Source organism: Tympanuchus pallidicinctus, unplaced genomic scaffold, assembly GCF_026119805.1.
Source record: "Tympanuchus pallidicinctus isolate F22 unplaced genomic scaffold, pur_lepc_1.0 scaffold3, whole genome shotgun sequence".
In the NCBI taxonomy this organism is placed as follows: Eukaryota; Metazoa; Chordata; class Aves; order Galliformes; family Phasianidae; genus Tympanuchus; species Tympanuchus pallidicinctus.
Genome location: NW_026294747.1, coordinates 23,272,429 through 23,286,924, shown reverse-complemented (window position 1 = coordinate 23,286,924; position 14,496 = coordinate 23,272,429). Strand labels below are relative to the sequence as shown.

At 55.2% G+C, this 14,496-nt stretch overlaps 2 protein-coding genes across 5 annotated transcripts in view; one reads left to right on the top strand and one right to left on the bottom strand.

Annotated features, from left to right (window-relative positions):
• Positions 1-7,506, top strand: part of LOC128087389 (transmembrane protein 263-like) — a 217,027-nt gene extending 209,521 nt beyond the window's left edge. For all 4 annotated transcript variants that reach the window (XM_052696899.1, XM_052696900.1, XM_052696898.1 and 1 more), the window contains one exon: positions 2,950-7,506. In XM_052696899.1, coding sequence (XP_052552859.1) covers positions 2,950-3,236 — 287 coding nt within the window. In that variant the 3' untranslated portion in view covers positions 3,237-7,506. The remainder of the gene's footprint in view (positions 1-2,949) is intronic.
• Positions 7,507-9,425: 1,919 nt separating this feature from the next.
• Positions 9,426-13,429, bottom strand: CHST1 (carbohydrate sulfotransferase 1). The gene is made up of 2 exons (XM_052696896.1): positions 13,365-13,429; positions 9,426-11,417 (listed from the first exon to the last, which is right to left on the bottom strand). The coding sequence occupies exon 2, from the start codon at positions 11,371-11,373 to the stop codon at positions 10,117-10,119; it is 1,257 nt and encodes a 418-aa protein (XP_052552856.1). The 5' UTR covers positions 11,374-11,417; positions 13,365-13,429; the 3' UTR covers positions 9,426-10,116.
• Positions 13,430-14,496: the final 1,067 nt, after the last annotated feature.

Here is a 14,496-nt window from a genome sequence, read left to right as displayed (position 1 = left end):
TGCTTCTGGAACAGCCTCTCACTCTCCTAGGGCCAGGTCCTTCGTTCCTCCTCCCTGCTGTCTGTGGAGAGTAAGGACCGTGAGAGTGGCTGCAGAGCAGGTGCAGGCACCGTTCAAGCACTGATGCTCCAGGATGCTGCAGCTTTGTTGACTCTGCCTAGCTTAATCAGAAAGAACCTTTGTCCTTGTCTCTCTTCATTAGTATTTCCTGACACTTTCTCCAATATGTTGTAGCTCTTTGCTGGCAGAGTAGCATCCCCCCTCAATCTCATCTGCAGTTGCCTCCTCCCCTCTGGTCCCTGGGCTGTCTACCTGCAGGCAAGCACACAGCACCTAAGTGATGTTCACAGTGGTGTCGGTCAGTGAGCTGGGCAGTGGTCCCAGAAATACATGGGAGGGCTAAAACCTCAGACAGAGAGGTTCCAGGTAATCTCGGACATAAGTTTACCCATGCGAAGCCAGGGAGATTATTGCTGCATTGATACAGCACTTGGTTCTGCAGCTGAGCACGCTGCTTAATGCCCAGAGCTTCTGCATTGCAGTCCTCTGAGGGACACACAGGATCCTGCTTCCATGACCAGCAGGAACACGGGGACCCTGTGGCTCCATCCCGCCCATGATGGCAAACCCATCCTTCTGGGTGCTGTCCTGCCCTTGGGCTGAAGACAAAAAACAAAAGGTGCCTGCCTTACTGGCTAAGCCGTGTGCAATGGCTGGGCAGCTGGCAGCTGAGCTGGAGATGGAGCCAGAAGGTCTCAGCAGCAATGAGGGAAAGAAAAAAAGGACTTAGAAACTGCTGAGGAAAAGCCAGGCAATGTATTGTATACCCAGAAGAAAAGTAGCTGCTTAGGGTTATATCAGAAAGTCTGCACTGGCCCTTCTCAAGCTCCATTTTGCTGCCTAGATGATCAGACTAGTGTGTAATCTAAAGCTTATTCCAAGTCACCAGAGCTGGCAAACCCAGGCTGCTCGCAGGCACTGTCCTGAACCTACCCAAGGGATGGCTGCTCCACAGCCCACCAGAGCTCAGGGAACCATGGCTCTGAGCAAAGACCCCCAGAGCTGAAGAGTTTTTAGGACACAAAAATAACTGGGAAAGGATTATCACAGCACCTAGTTCATGCTTGTGCCTAATCCAGATCTCTTCCCTGACTATAAATAAAAGAAATTTCCTAGCTTAAACCCTATGTTAAGCACCTGAAAGTTAGCCACTAGAGTCTGAAGACATCTGGAATTGTTTCCTCAGAGCCCCAGAGCATCCCCTTCCCACAGAGGGCCTGCTGCAGTCTGGGAGTGCCTGCTGGGACCACTGCTGGAGGTGCACAGCAGCTCCATCCATTTGGCAAGGTCGGGCTGTCCCCTCGGCTGTCTGCATCCAGCACTCCAGGGCAGGCGGTGCTTCCAAGGATAAAATCTATGCCCTGCTGTTTGCTGTCTGGTTGGCTTGTTTGGAAAAAAAAAAAAAAAAAGGAAAAAAAAAAGGAGAAAAAGAAAAAGGCTTGTTTTCCAGCAGTACTTTGAGATCCTACAGTGTTTGTGTCATATGGACGGTGGGAAGACAGTCTCTGCTCCAACAAATTCACAGTATTGCTGGGCAGAAGTACACTGAATAGCAGATGTGGTAGGGATGCAGGGCGAAAGAAAATGCTAACAGTAAAAGGAAGGCATTTGCTCAGACTGAGTAAGTCTGACATCTCCACCAAGAAGGGCAGCAGCACGCTGAGGTCCCACACCTCAGAGAGCTACTCGCTGGCATTCCAGCCTTTACAGGGCCTTTGCTTGCTAGCAAAGGAAATACACTGTCTGGAACAATGCTGGCTCCAACCTGCATGGAAATGAAAAGGGGTGGAGGCATCAAGAGGGGGAACCAGGTAAAAAATTTTTGTTGCCTGGAATATTATTAACAACCAAAGAAAGAGGCCAGCAGTGAGCAGGTAAACATGGGGCTTTCTTCTCAAGTTGCTTCAGAGAAAGGGGGTGGGGAGGACTTGAGTGCTTGGAAGAGGAAACCAGGTGTGGATGTAGCAGGGGGCTAGGAGACCTCCCACTGCACTAGTGCTGTGCAGCCTCTTCACCTCTCTTCTGAGCAGGCAGTGGGTGAGGAGGGATGCTGCTGCTTCAGGGCTGCTGCCTTCCCAGCTGGTGCTTGCTTTTTTTCCTGTCACAATTGCTTTGTTGTATTTCTGCAATTATTAGTAACTCATCTCCTGTACGGAACTGGCAGTGAATCAGAAGGCAGAGACTCCAAAATATCTCGTCCCACGAAAAGAGCAGCTCCTCCTTTTCTTGGCTGAGCGCTGTCAGCTGAGGCAGCGGGGAGGGCTGTGTGGGGGCTGCCAGGAGGGCTGCCAGGCCCGGATCCCCCCGCAGCAGCATGGCTCGAGCCCCTTCTCAGGAGCTGGCGAGCTGTGAGCACTACGTCTGCAGGGCTGTGGGCAGGTGCGATGGCAGCTTGGGTGGGCACAGCGTGCTGGCCTTCCTCCAGCTGGCACAGGTAGACAGCATGACAGAGCGTATCAACTTAAGCTTAACAGTCTTAACACTATTAAATACAGCGCTGAGCTCTCTGGAGGGCTTGTACAACCTGAGGTGACGTCCGTGTCACTGTATCTTTACTGCAGTTTGCTATCTGTGCGAGCTCAATTACATCTCCAGCAGATAGGTGTGTGTTGCACCTCAGTCCTTCATCTGACAGGTGTGTAGGGCTGCCTCCAAACAGCTGCTTCTGAGGGCCCGCGGCCACGCCAGCATCAACCGCTGCTGTCAGCAGCCTGTCCCGTGCTGGCTGTGATTTACTGCTGTTAGTCAACACATAGAGGATGGGATTACATCTCCCGTTAGTGGCATTTGCATTGAGTTGCACGCGGGAGCAGGGCCGTGGTGGGAGCGCAGCCTGGGAAGAAGACCCTCAGCCTGGCCCCACTGACTGTCTCTCTTTTTCTCCCACAGATGCCAGCAAGGACCATCCACAGCAGCAGGCAGGGGTGATCTGGAGAGTGACGGGCGGCCTGTTCAGCATCACCCGGGGAGCGGTGGGGGCCACGCTGGGAGGAGTCGCCTGGGTGGGCAGCAAGAGTCTGGAGCTCACCAAGACAGCTGTGACCAGCGTCCCTGCTGCCGGCGTTGGACTGGTGAAGGGCAGCGTCTCGGCTGTGACCGGTGGCGTCGGAGCCGTGGGCAGCGCAGTCGCTGGCAAAGTCCCTTTCACCGCAAAGAAGAAGGACAAGGCTGACTAATCCCCATCGCAGCCCCTTTCCGAAAGGTCTACCTGCCCGTACTCTCCCACACACAGCCCTCTTTGAGTTGGAACCATCCACTTCAGGGAGGGTCAAGCACCCGAGCAGACTCCGGCTGCAGCCTGCTCAGCACCTCCTGCTTGGCTCAGGGCTCCCAGAGCCGCTGTCTATGCCTTTCACTCCCATCACCTCCTGGGAACCATTTCTGCTCCGAGGACTTCAAAGCACAGTTGTCTCTGTTGTGTGGTTTCCTTCTTCCCTTCTGCCTCTTGTAAGCACAGAAGGGTGGGAGAGGCTCCATCTACCTGGAGCCAGGGACAAGGGGACAGGGTGAGTTAAGCCTGTCTTGGGGCATGGGTTGTATAGTTGAATTCAGCTTCATCAGGGAAGACAGCCTTTGAAACAGCACTTCCCTCAGGCCTGAGAGGTGTGCCTGGGGAGTCTGTCTGGGGGAGAATGGTGGAAGAAAGTCCCACTGACACAAAGGAGAGATACTGTGAAGAGGGGGAAACCTCCCTCCTGCCCTGCATCTCTTAGGTTTTCTTTCAGGGCCCACTCACAGGCTGCTCCCAGTCACACACTCCCTGGCTGAATTGCACCCTTCAGAGAACGAACCCTCAATCTCAACAGTGCAGCTCCAGTTATGATGCCACACAAGAGTATCATGTGTCCCAGACCATCAACTTCTGTGTGGATTTCCTTGGTGGGAGGCAGGAGGATGAAATCTGCTGTATATTCTCACTGGGGGAGAGAGCTGCCAGTGGTATCTGCTAGGCATCTGTGATGTTACAGCACAGGTAGTGGGTGCGCCGCTGGTGAGAGAGGAGAGGTTCTCTTACCATAGAGACACAAACCAGCCCTTGGATTTGACCCTTGAAGTCCTTGCAGTATCCCCATTTGCTAAAGGGGCACTCTGGCTGTAGGCCACACTCACTCCACAGATGTCACTGGTAACCACAAGCAAGCATGTTCCCAAATGCCACCCAAATTCTGCTCCAGGGAGGCTGAGAGCCTCGCTCTCCTGTGGCTCAGCACCCCGGGAGCAGTGTCTGGCTGGAAGTGGGATGCATTGCTTTGGAGAACGTGTCCCTGAGGACAGCTCCTCTGAACCACCGTATTGCACTAAAAGCCCACCCAAACTCTCAGTGCCGCAGAAACCCAGACACCTGCATCCATCTGGGAGCGATAGCCATCCTCAGTCTGGCCCGTGATGCTCGGGGGTCAGTGACATCGTGCACTCACACACACACACGTGCACGTGCTCACACTCCACGGCCCCTGCGATTCTCGGGATGAGGAAAGCCGCAGGTTCCAACATTAACTCTGCCTTCCCTGGCTTTGGCAGGTTAGTAGCCTAGGTTGTTAGCTGTTGGATGCGTAGGCAAGTGAAGCAGTGTTTGTGCTGTGTTTTATAGATATGCATATGTATTAGCGTGTGTGTACGTAGCAACCCACAGGCATGTTTTCAGCCAGGTGAGAAAAACTGTGCCACTGCCGTGGAGGAGTTCACATCGTCATCTTTGGCACTTCTGGCATGTAGGTTTGTATAGGGTCCTTGTCACAGTAATCACAGTTCTGAGGAAGATGTCCTCTCTGTGGCCCAACGGCTTAGTTTACTGAAACCAAAGGAATGTGAACAATCTCCTTTCTCCTGTCTGTGCCGTTTGTTTACTTTCTGCCCTATCTTTGGACGTCGAAGCCGACTTCCTTCGTTTTCATTTCCTGTGCAGGCTCATTGCATTTCCTGGCTGCCTAGGCCTCAAACATCAGGGAATATTTAAGTACAAGTCGTCCCCTCCCAATCCTGCCTGAATGTTCTTGGGCTTGTGAAGCCGTTTTGATTCTGACCTTTATTCAGTCCACATTTGGGGCCTGCCACAAGTCACTGTGTCCCTGTGCTCATCATGCTGCTGCTAGGTTCTCCCTGTGCCCCTGGCTGGGCAGCAGACCTGCTGTTTGCAATAAGAGCTTCCTGATCTCCACACTGTTTTACTTTGGGTAGCATGAGAGTGGTTTAACCTACATCTTTGTTTCTAAAGAGGAAACAACGTTCAGTATGAGTGCGCATTTCCTCTCCTTGTGTGCTTTGTTCTTGAGAAGGCCACGTTGACCCAGATGTGTTGGTTCTGTCTCTGACGGCAGCAGCTTCATAGAAAGATCAGGTCTTGTGCACCTGCACTTTGCTGGGATGCTTGTGGCAGTGAGCAAGGCCAGAAGAAACCTTTTCTGTTCTTCCTTTGTAGTGAATGCCCTGCTAAGCAGGAGGGCAGTCTGCACTGCATGGATCTCTGCTCACCGCTCTCTCTCAGTGTGTCTCATTTCTTATTCCAAATCACAGACTGCTTCTGAATCCATCTCTAGCCCCAAAGCTAAAAGCTGCTTGTGCATAACTAGCTGTGCTGTCACCAGCTCTCTTGGAACGACACAGTTTCTTACCCACTGGGACTCCTCGTCACTACCTCTCCAAGGCTTTAGGCAGGAGAAGATGCTGTGAAAAAGCTTCACATAACTATCCACCTCTGGACAGATGATGGGGAGCTCATCATGCTCTGACAACCAGTATCCCACACAGGCCTGTTCTTCTGGGGGAAGCATTAGATCCTTCTCAAGCTGTTGTCTGCAGGCGTGGAAAATATGATAAAGGTGCATTGAGAAAGGCTGTAGGGAACCTAGGGGTTTCCCATCTTTGCTCTTCTGTTCTTTGGTGACTCCCTGCAGTAAATGGAGTGAAGCTCCCCATTTGTCCTCATTTGATGGATGGCCTGAACAGGGGAGGAGAGAACTGCTGTCCTTTGAGCCCAGCTAATGGAGAGCTCATGCACCGTAAATAGCAAAAAAAGGCAAAACTAGCAGCTGGGGACAGAAGATTAAATCTACTCAAAAACCAGGGCCTCCTGCTGCTTAATGAGTGTTCAGGAATACATAAACACGCTGGGCTCAGAGGAAGGCCTGTGAAGGTATGGCTGTTGGTGTGCTAGGCCTGCTCGTTTGATCTGAGTGATCTAGTTCTGAGCTGCTCTTCTGGGCACTCTTTGTGCCAGAAGAGAAGCAGCATTGGTATCCATCACTGTAAGCACAAAGGCCACCCAGGCCACTTCTCACACAGCCTCTTGAAGAAGAGGCTAAGAACTACGTTTTGCTTCGGTCCCATTGATACCAGCTCGTGGGACTTGATACAAGGGGGACAGTGTGAAGGTGGATAGGTGGGTGAAGGGAGCTCATTCAAGGAAGATTTGGGTCCTGGTGTTAGGAGAGGAGGACAGGAGGAGCAAGAAAGGGAGGAGCACAAAGAGAATTTGATTCTTAGGACAGGCTCTGAATCAGAGGATGAATGTAAGAGAGTTTGCCCTAGGGAAGAGTGTGGAAGAACATGAGTTTTGGGGTGTGGTGCTTTTCTGCTCCTGGCTGGGGCCCTGCTTCCACAGCAGTGATGATAATGAGGTTGTTTCCATTTGGCTGGATCAGTGTGCCCAAAAGAGGGTCCAGGCACCAGGCCGGCCCCTCTTCACTCCCAGATCTCCCCCAGGCATTTGCCAGGATCCCCCCACTGCAGGGCCGGGCCGCAATTCTACACACAGCTCAGTGCCCCACCACAGCTGGGCGTTCCCCTGCCCCAGAGGCTTACCCTGGCTTGGAGAAGAGCCCATGGGCATTTCCTTTCCTCCCTTTTCCCTTGTTCATCCTATTAGCGTGCACCTTTTTTTTCCTTCGCTTTTTGTCTTGCCCTAGGTGCAGAGCTCTCCAGAGCTCCCCTAGAGACCTCCATTACACATCCACGCTCACATTAGCTGGGAGGGCAGAGAGGGTGACTGCTCCTGTGGCTGCCCTGGCTGGGAGAGGAGTGCATGTCTTCCACCCCTTTCTGTCTGCTTGTGTTCATGTCTGGAAATTCTTAACCCACTTCTTTCCCTCTGGGTTTTCTTGTTGGCTTTTGTTCCTGTGGGTGGGTCATTCCCGTGTCCCCACTGCAAAGTCATCCTGGTGAAAATAGCAGCACGAGCATAAATGTGGAGATGGATGGAGAGAGCCACAGAGCTGCCAGGATGGACGTCGGGCCCATCTCTGCTCCTCCAGGAGCCAAGGAGCCCTTTGCTAACCCGGCACCGTCGCTGCATGGCACCAGGCTCCAGAGGACACTTCTGTTCTTTATCATTTCATTGTCTGTAATTGGTTTCCTACTGAATCTGTTTGCTTGGTTTGTTTTGCAGTGTGTTTCTGGGAATATTCTGCATCTCTGTATTTTAATTACAGTAAAATTTGAGGATAAAAATCTTTGTTGCACTGTTTCTTGTTTCCAGTGAGGGAAAACAAGTAGAGGAAGTGCAGCTGAGTGAAGATGTTAGAGATTCCTTGGGAAATCACATCTCTCCCCTAAGGGCTCTAAATGAGGCACCAAGCAGGGCTGAGGCTCAGTCCCCTCTTAAACTGGGACACGACTTTTAACTGTGATTCAAAAGCAATTTTGCTACAAGCAGGTTTCCTGATTGGAATGGCAAGAGCAGTTCTGAGAACACTTTTAAACTCCATTTCTTCATTTGGTTTAAAGACCAGCGCAGAGAAGTATTTGGTGCCAGGGAAAGGCTAACTGCCCCAAAAGTGGAATCTCAGCAAAGACGGAAGAATTTGCCTCTACAGATGCAATTTCTTGATGCAGGCTTGCATAGCCACTTATCTTGGCCAAGGAGAGAAACCTCCTTCTCCCTGCAGCAGTCTGTTTTGACAGCCCAGGGGAGTTTTCTTCCCACTGTACAGCTGAGAGGAGCCTCATGGAGCAGTCAGACCCACGTGTTTGCTCACTAGCAGGAAACATGGGTGCTGGATGGGCACAGCCAGTCACCCTGGCCACTTCTCCCACTGCACAGATACTTCCCATAGCAGAGCTGCCCCAAACTCCTGGAAACACACAGCCCTTGAGCAGGGATGATGGCAGCACAATGGAGGAGCCACCAAACTCTAGCAGGGAGGAGGGAGTTGGCAGCCCTGCAGCCTGTGTCCCTTTTACTGGGATAAGGCCGGGAGCCAACAGCTCGGTATTTGTTAAGCGCTGACAAAAGGATTAATTTAGTAGCTAATAATAGGGCAATCAAGCCATTTATTTGGTTGATGCCTCACTGGTGGTGGAAAATGAAGGAGAAAATGCCTGGGGTGGTGAAGCTCTCCCCAGAGCTGCCCCCAGACCAGCCAGAGGCAGTGGATGGAGCAAGCATTCACTGCAGAGCATGCTGTGCCCGTTCTGCTCATAGGGCTAAAGTGGGTTATGTCACCGTGCAGACAGCATAGGTGGCTGATGAGAGACATCAGATTGACCACCACTGCTCACCATTTCTCCTCCCCTGCCCACTTCAAGCAGGTTTGCAAATCAAGCCAATTTGCTACATGCCCCTAACAAGCTGACCTTGTATAGCAGCTGCACCTGTTCCTCCAGAGGTCTTTAAAGGGGAGAGAAGAGGAAGGACTTTCCCTCCTCGTTCCCCCTGGTGGGTCTGGTTGTATAGCCAGTCAGTGGACTGTGCCTGCAGGATTGGATTGTTGGGTGGATGGTGTCCCTGTTGGAAGTTGGTCAGCAGGCAAGGTTTGAACAGACAAGCATCTTGTGTCAGATTCTGAGTGCTCTGCAGCCTTGCAACATCACTGCATTCCCATTCGGCCCCCAGGATACAGCGTGCCTGGAGTGTGAGGTTCCTGCCTCTGCTACTAGCTTCCAAAGGAGATCTCTGTATTTCCAGGAGAATCTTTTTGGTTGCTTGTTCTTATTCTGCTGTTTAGTGACCTGAACCTGGAGAACTTCTCTCTGTCCTTCAGCGTAGGGCACAATAATACTCATGCCAACAGCACTGGATGTGACATGGGACACAAAGGACCAACAGGAACAATGGGGGACAGGTTGAAGGGGCCGTGCTGGGTATGTGGATCTCTGCTGCCAACCACACCAGCAAGCTATTGTGCCTGGAAATAACCACAGGTTCTCGCTTCTGGCTTCGCTGCTTGCTACAAGGTTTGGATGCTAATGTGTCCTTGCTGAAGCAGGAGGCTTGCAGCTCTCTGCCATCCTTGTGGGGATGTGCTGGTCTCCAACCCGGCTTGACACCACTGCACTGGGAGCCAGGCGGATCTGCAGACATCAGCCACTGCCTGTGGGCACATCCACCCACTACTTACTGAGGTCTTTCACTTGAAGTTCACCTCCAGGTCAGTTTTATTGCACTTTTATTTACAGAAAACACAGAAATAAAGCATTTGTGTTGGGCTTCTACCAAACCACCCAATCACTTTCTTCCCTTTTCTTTTTTTTTTTTTTTTTTTTTTTTCCCTGTTCTGGGATTTTGGCACAAAGAAGTATCACAGGTGTTACCAAACCACCATGTAGGAGCAGCTGACCACCCGCTCAGCTCTGTAACAGAACTCCAACAGACATATTGAACTGAGATCTGAGACAAGGAGGTTGCTCCACATTCAGCTTCCAGTCTGACCTGCTCACTGTGGGGCAAGGGGGTTATTCTGGAGGGGATGATGCCATTCATAAATTATATTTATATTTACCTCTTACATTGTAAAAGTAAACAGTGCAAAAGTACAGTACCCCAGGTACCCTTCTGTCTGGAAAGCTTGAAGGTTGCTTTATACATTTTGTGTGTTTTGTAAACATTGTTACCCATCCACAGTTCTAGCTCTTGCTTGGAGAGACCCAATTCCTCGTGCGCCCAAAACGTGTTGAGAGGCAAGAATCACTTCCTCTGAACTCCATTGAGATTCCCATTCAAGATTTAGTGCAAATTTTGGAGAGAAGACGACGAGAAAGAGGGTCGGGGGGGAACCAAACAAAAGAAAACAAAATAAGGCAACAGTTCGAAATGGTCTGTATCAAAAACGGGGCCCAGCCTTAGGAGAAGGGCAGGAAGTCTCTTTCCTCCACCAGGCTGATGGAGAGGTTCTTCAGCTCCTCCTCAGAGCGGGCGGCCCGGTAGCCGAGCTGTGCCAGCACCTGCTGGCAGGCGCGCTGGGTGAACGCCACGATCTCGTAGGACAGACGGAAGCGCCACTTCTCCGCCGTCGCCGCCGAGTTGCGCACCGTCCCATACTTGTGCTTGGATGAGGAGCGGTCCCCTCGCGTGTTGTTCTGTATCCAGCGCTCGACGTTGCCATCCATGGGGATGCCCAGGAAATCGTAGATCTCCTCGGTCTTTTTCATGGGGTTCCGGGCCAGGTCTTCGTACCTCACCAGCATGTACTTGCCCTTGAGCCATGGCGGCCGGTTGAGGCCGGTGGAAACGGAGTTCCAGAAGTCCTCGCACACCGTGGTGAGCTGGGTGACGTCCAGGTTGTAGGGCTTCCTGCCGGTGCCATCCCAGATCCTCCAGAGCCGGTAGGTGTCCCGGAAGGTCTCGCTGCGGGACGCCAGGATGCCCCGCGGGTCCCTCACCAGCTGGATCACCTTCAGGTTCAGCCGCGGGTCCTCCACCAGCGCCCTCAGGTCACTCACCTCGGGCACACGCACGGTTTTGATGGCCACGTGTCCGTGCTCCCTGCAGGACTCGGTGGCCAGCGTCAGGTTCAGGGTGCCGCACTTCTTCACGCAGTCCCCTTCTTCCAGGTGGAGATCGACGGCGCCCAGGGCCTCGCAGACTGGTGGCGAGCACAAGGCCTTGCTGGCTCCCCTGCGGAAGAGGCGGTCGGTGGTGTGATTGATGGGCTGGGGCTTGATGTAGTTCTCCAGGAAGTAGAGGTCGCAGTCATACAGGCTGCGCAGCAGGTCACGGCTGGCCCCCAGCATCACCCGCCGGTCTGTCGTGCTCTTGCTCTGTGTCAGCTTCGGGATCAGCGTGTACTGCACGTGGTAGAGGGGCTCGAATAAATAGAAGACATCGAAATGCTGGTTGAAGAGCTGTCCCACGAACGAGGAGCCGCTGCGGGTGGTGGCGAGGATGAGGACGTGCGTCTTCCTGGTGGAGAGGTTGTAGGCGAAAGTGGGGCTCTCATCACACAGCCGTTCGGCCGCGTCAGCATCCTGGCTCAGGCTGCAGTTGACGGGGATGGGGCAGCTGTGGAAGGATTTGGCGGTGAAGGTGCGGATTGCCGTGTACTGGATCGCAATGGATGCCAAGGCTAGTAGGAGGACAGCCTTCCAGGAACATTGCATGGCTGGTCACCTTCATGGGGCTTCTTCACAGGTTGTCTTGGTGTCTGCAACCCAACAGAGAAGGCATGGGGTGAGCAAGGACCAGAAAGAAGGACTAGAGTGTTCCTGCTACCAGCAAATGCCCTCCCACAGTGCACGCGCATTGGGTCTAACCACATGGATCCCAGCCACGCACTGCAGAGCCTGCTTCAGAGGAGAGGACAGCAGCAAGATGCTGGCACAACTCCAGAGATGATTGCAGCCAGGACTTCCAGGGACATGGAATGTTCTTCAGAAAAAGTGTAGGCTTGGAAGCTCCACGAGGTTCTCCGAACCCTTTTGGAGTCACCAAGCCAACACTTTTTCCAAGGCTTCTTTATTTTTCCAGGTCTGCCTATTCGGGAGAAGTCCGGGATGTGCCATCTTCTGAGTGGAAGCTGCCAAGCGGGACCTCTTTCCTGCTCTCTAGTGCTGGCCAGCTACACTGCACCCTTCACACAGAGCCCCAGCTCCCGTACTGCGGGAGGACGGCTCACACACGGTCGCCAGCCCTCCCAGTCTCTGCTCCTATTCCCCGATGGGAGATGCGGGACTTCGGGACGGTGCGGTGCTGGGCGCGCCCCGATCCCGCAGCCGGCACCCTCTACCCCCCGATCCCATCATCTCTTGTTTCCATAGAAACCGCGCAGTGACTCAGGACTTTGGGACCAGCTGAAAACCGCAACCCAGAGCGGCTGCCGCCCGGGGGGGCGAGGAGGGCGGGGAGCGGGGCGCGGTCGCCCGTGCGCCCGGACGCGCTCCCAGCGGCGCGGAGGGGGACGCGGGACGAGAAGCTCTCCCGGCACCCGCGCTGCCGCAGCACCCGGCGGGCAGCGCTGCGGCGGGCTCCGCAGGGAGCGGGTCCTCGTCGCGCTCCGGCCACGGGAATCGCGGGGCTCACGGCACCGCAGCTACGACAAGCGGCGCTCCGGACGCTGCGCTCCTTCCCCGGGCAGCCCCTCGAACGCGGCTGCGGCCGCTGCGGCCGCGCTCCCTCCGTCCGGGCGCTAAGAGCCGCAGCGCTGCAGAACAACTCTCGGCCGGGCACCCTCCGCCGGTCCCGGCGTCCCCCGACTTCTCCCCACGACGTGACACGTTGCGGACGGGCTGCGTGGCGGCATCCCACGCTGTCGGGTCGGCTGAATCGCGCCCCCGCCTCTGCACACTCCCGCAGCTCACCCGCCCCGGGCAGCGACTCAGCGCCCGGCGGTGGGACCGCGGCAGATGGGATCCCTGCGGTGGCAGCGAGCGCTCGGCACCACCGCACACCGCAGCCCGCGCTCCCTCCGGCCTCGACTCCCCTCGGGGCTCGCTCTGCTCTCCACGTGCACCGCCGCTCCCACGGCACCTCCCGAAGGACAGTGCTCGGGGCACCGCGCTCTGGTCCGCTCGCTCCCCCGTCCTATCCCGGCCGCGTTTCCGAGGGACCTAGAGATGGTTCGCGCTACGCGCACCCCGCAGGTCGCTGCCCGGTCGGAGCGGCACTGAAATCGCGGGGTTTGACACCGGGGGTTCTTTTTTTTAACCTCTCCTCCTGGCATTCAGCATTCGCCTTCCCATTTAATTAATCGCTCCCGAGCCGGTCCCGGAGTTTCCTTATCGCAGCATCCACCTGCGCCTGTTTATCTCTCATCTGCTCAACTGCATCGCTCCTCCCGAGGATGCGGCTGCCCGGATCAGCTCACTCCGATGGCGATCGCGCTGAACGCTCTGCTGCCCGCGAGCATCGTTATTCCTGCGGGCCCAGGGGGACTCCTCTCCCGGAGGAGCGACCCTCGGCCCACGCAGCCGCCCCTTCCCGCAGCGCCGGGACCCGCGTAGCTCCGACCCCCCGAGCTCCGCCTCACCCCTTTCCCTCCGCCCGGACGCGGGACGGCGGCGATCCCGCCGCCCTCTCCCGGCGCGGCGAAGTTGGCGGCCGGCGAAGAGCCCCGGGCAGAGCCGCGTCTCGGGGCCGTTCCCGCCGCCCTTACCTGGCGCGGCGCCGCGGCCAGCTCCCCCCGCATCCCCGGCGGCCCCGCGCCGCGGCTGCCGGGCCGCGCACGCCGAGCCCCGCTGGCGGAGCTCCGCCGAGCCGAGCCGCGCCGCGCCGCGGGGGCCCAGCGCCGCGCACCGCCCTGCCCGCGCCCACTGCCGGCCGGGGCCGCCCCTCCACGCCCCTCTGTCGCGTTCGGTGGCGGGGAGAGGCGAGGGGAGGGCTGGAAGGGGGCTGCGCTCCTTCTCCCCTCCCTCCTTCTTTCCTTCCTTCCTTGCTCTCTCGCTCTCTCCCTCCCTCCCTCCTCCGGGCGGCCCGGCGGCGCAGCCCCGGTCTGTGCCGAGCTGAGAAGTCTCCCCCAAGTTTTCCCCTTTTTTTTCTTTTTAGTATTTTTACAGTTTTTTTTTCCCCAGGGGATGTGCCCCTGAGCTCTGCAGGCGCAGCCGAGCGGAGGGCGCTGGTGAATGCGGGCGTCAGCTGCCCTCCCGTTTGCCTGCATGTGCTCGTTTTGCAGCTCACTTTGCTCCTCAGAAATGTGTATATGTATACATATCCTCCCGAGGGGTCGTGGTCCAGGAACCCACAACAGGACGGGGAACACTGCCACGAGCATCATAAAATCGTTAAGGCAGAATCACCACGTCCGAACAACAACCCACCACACCACACCTGCTAACCATGGCCCTCAGTACCATGTACACGGTTCATAAACCCCTCTGGGGACAGAGACTACCCCACCTCCTAGGCAGCCCGCTCCAATAGTTATCCCCCCTCCACGGCAGCTCCATGCTCTGTGCCAGCCCTCAGGTCTCACTGCTTTACGCGGTGCTCAGGCTCAGGCTGCTGACACTCCTCTGTGCCCAAAGGCTCCGATCCCCACAGTCACCTGCAGCAGATTTCCGTGGAGCCCTTGTGTTTTCTCCTCTTGCCTTGAGTTACGGTTCAAAAAATGTTTCTTAACCACATAAGTGCCTTGGAGGGTCTGCCATAAGCCAATGGTGAAGTTTAACGTTTAACATTTAACACATTTAACAATGGCATGCACACAGAAACATGGCAACCCCATTTAACCAAGTACCAGGGCATTATAGTACTTCTTTCAATTTTTCCCCAGTTAACATGTTTGTGAT

Coding starts and splice junctions, on each gene's coding strand:
- CHST1 (XM_052696896.1), bottom strand. CDS start 11,373: ATGCAATGTTCCTGGAAGGCTGTCCTCCTACTAGCCTTGGCATCCATT.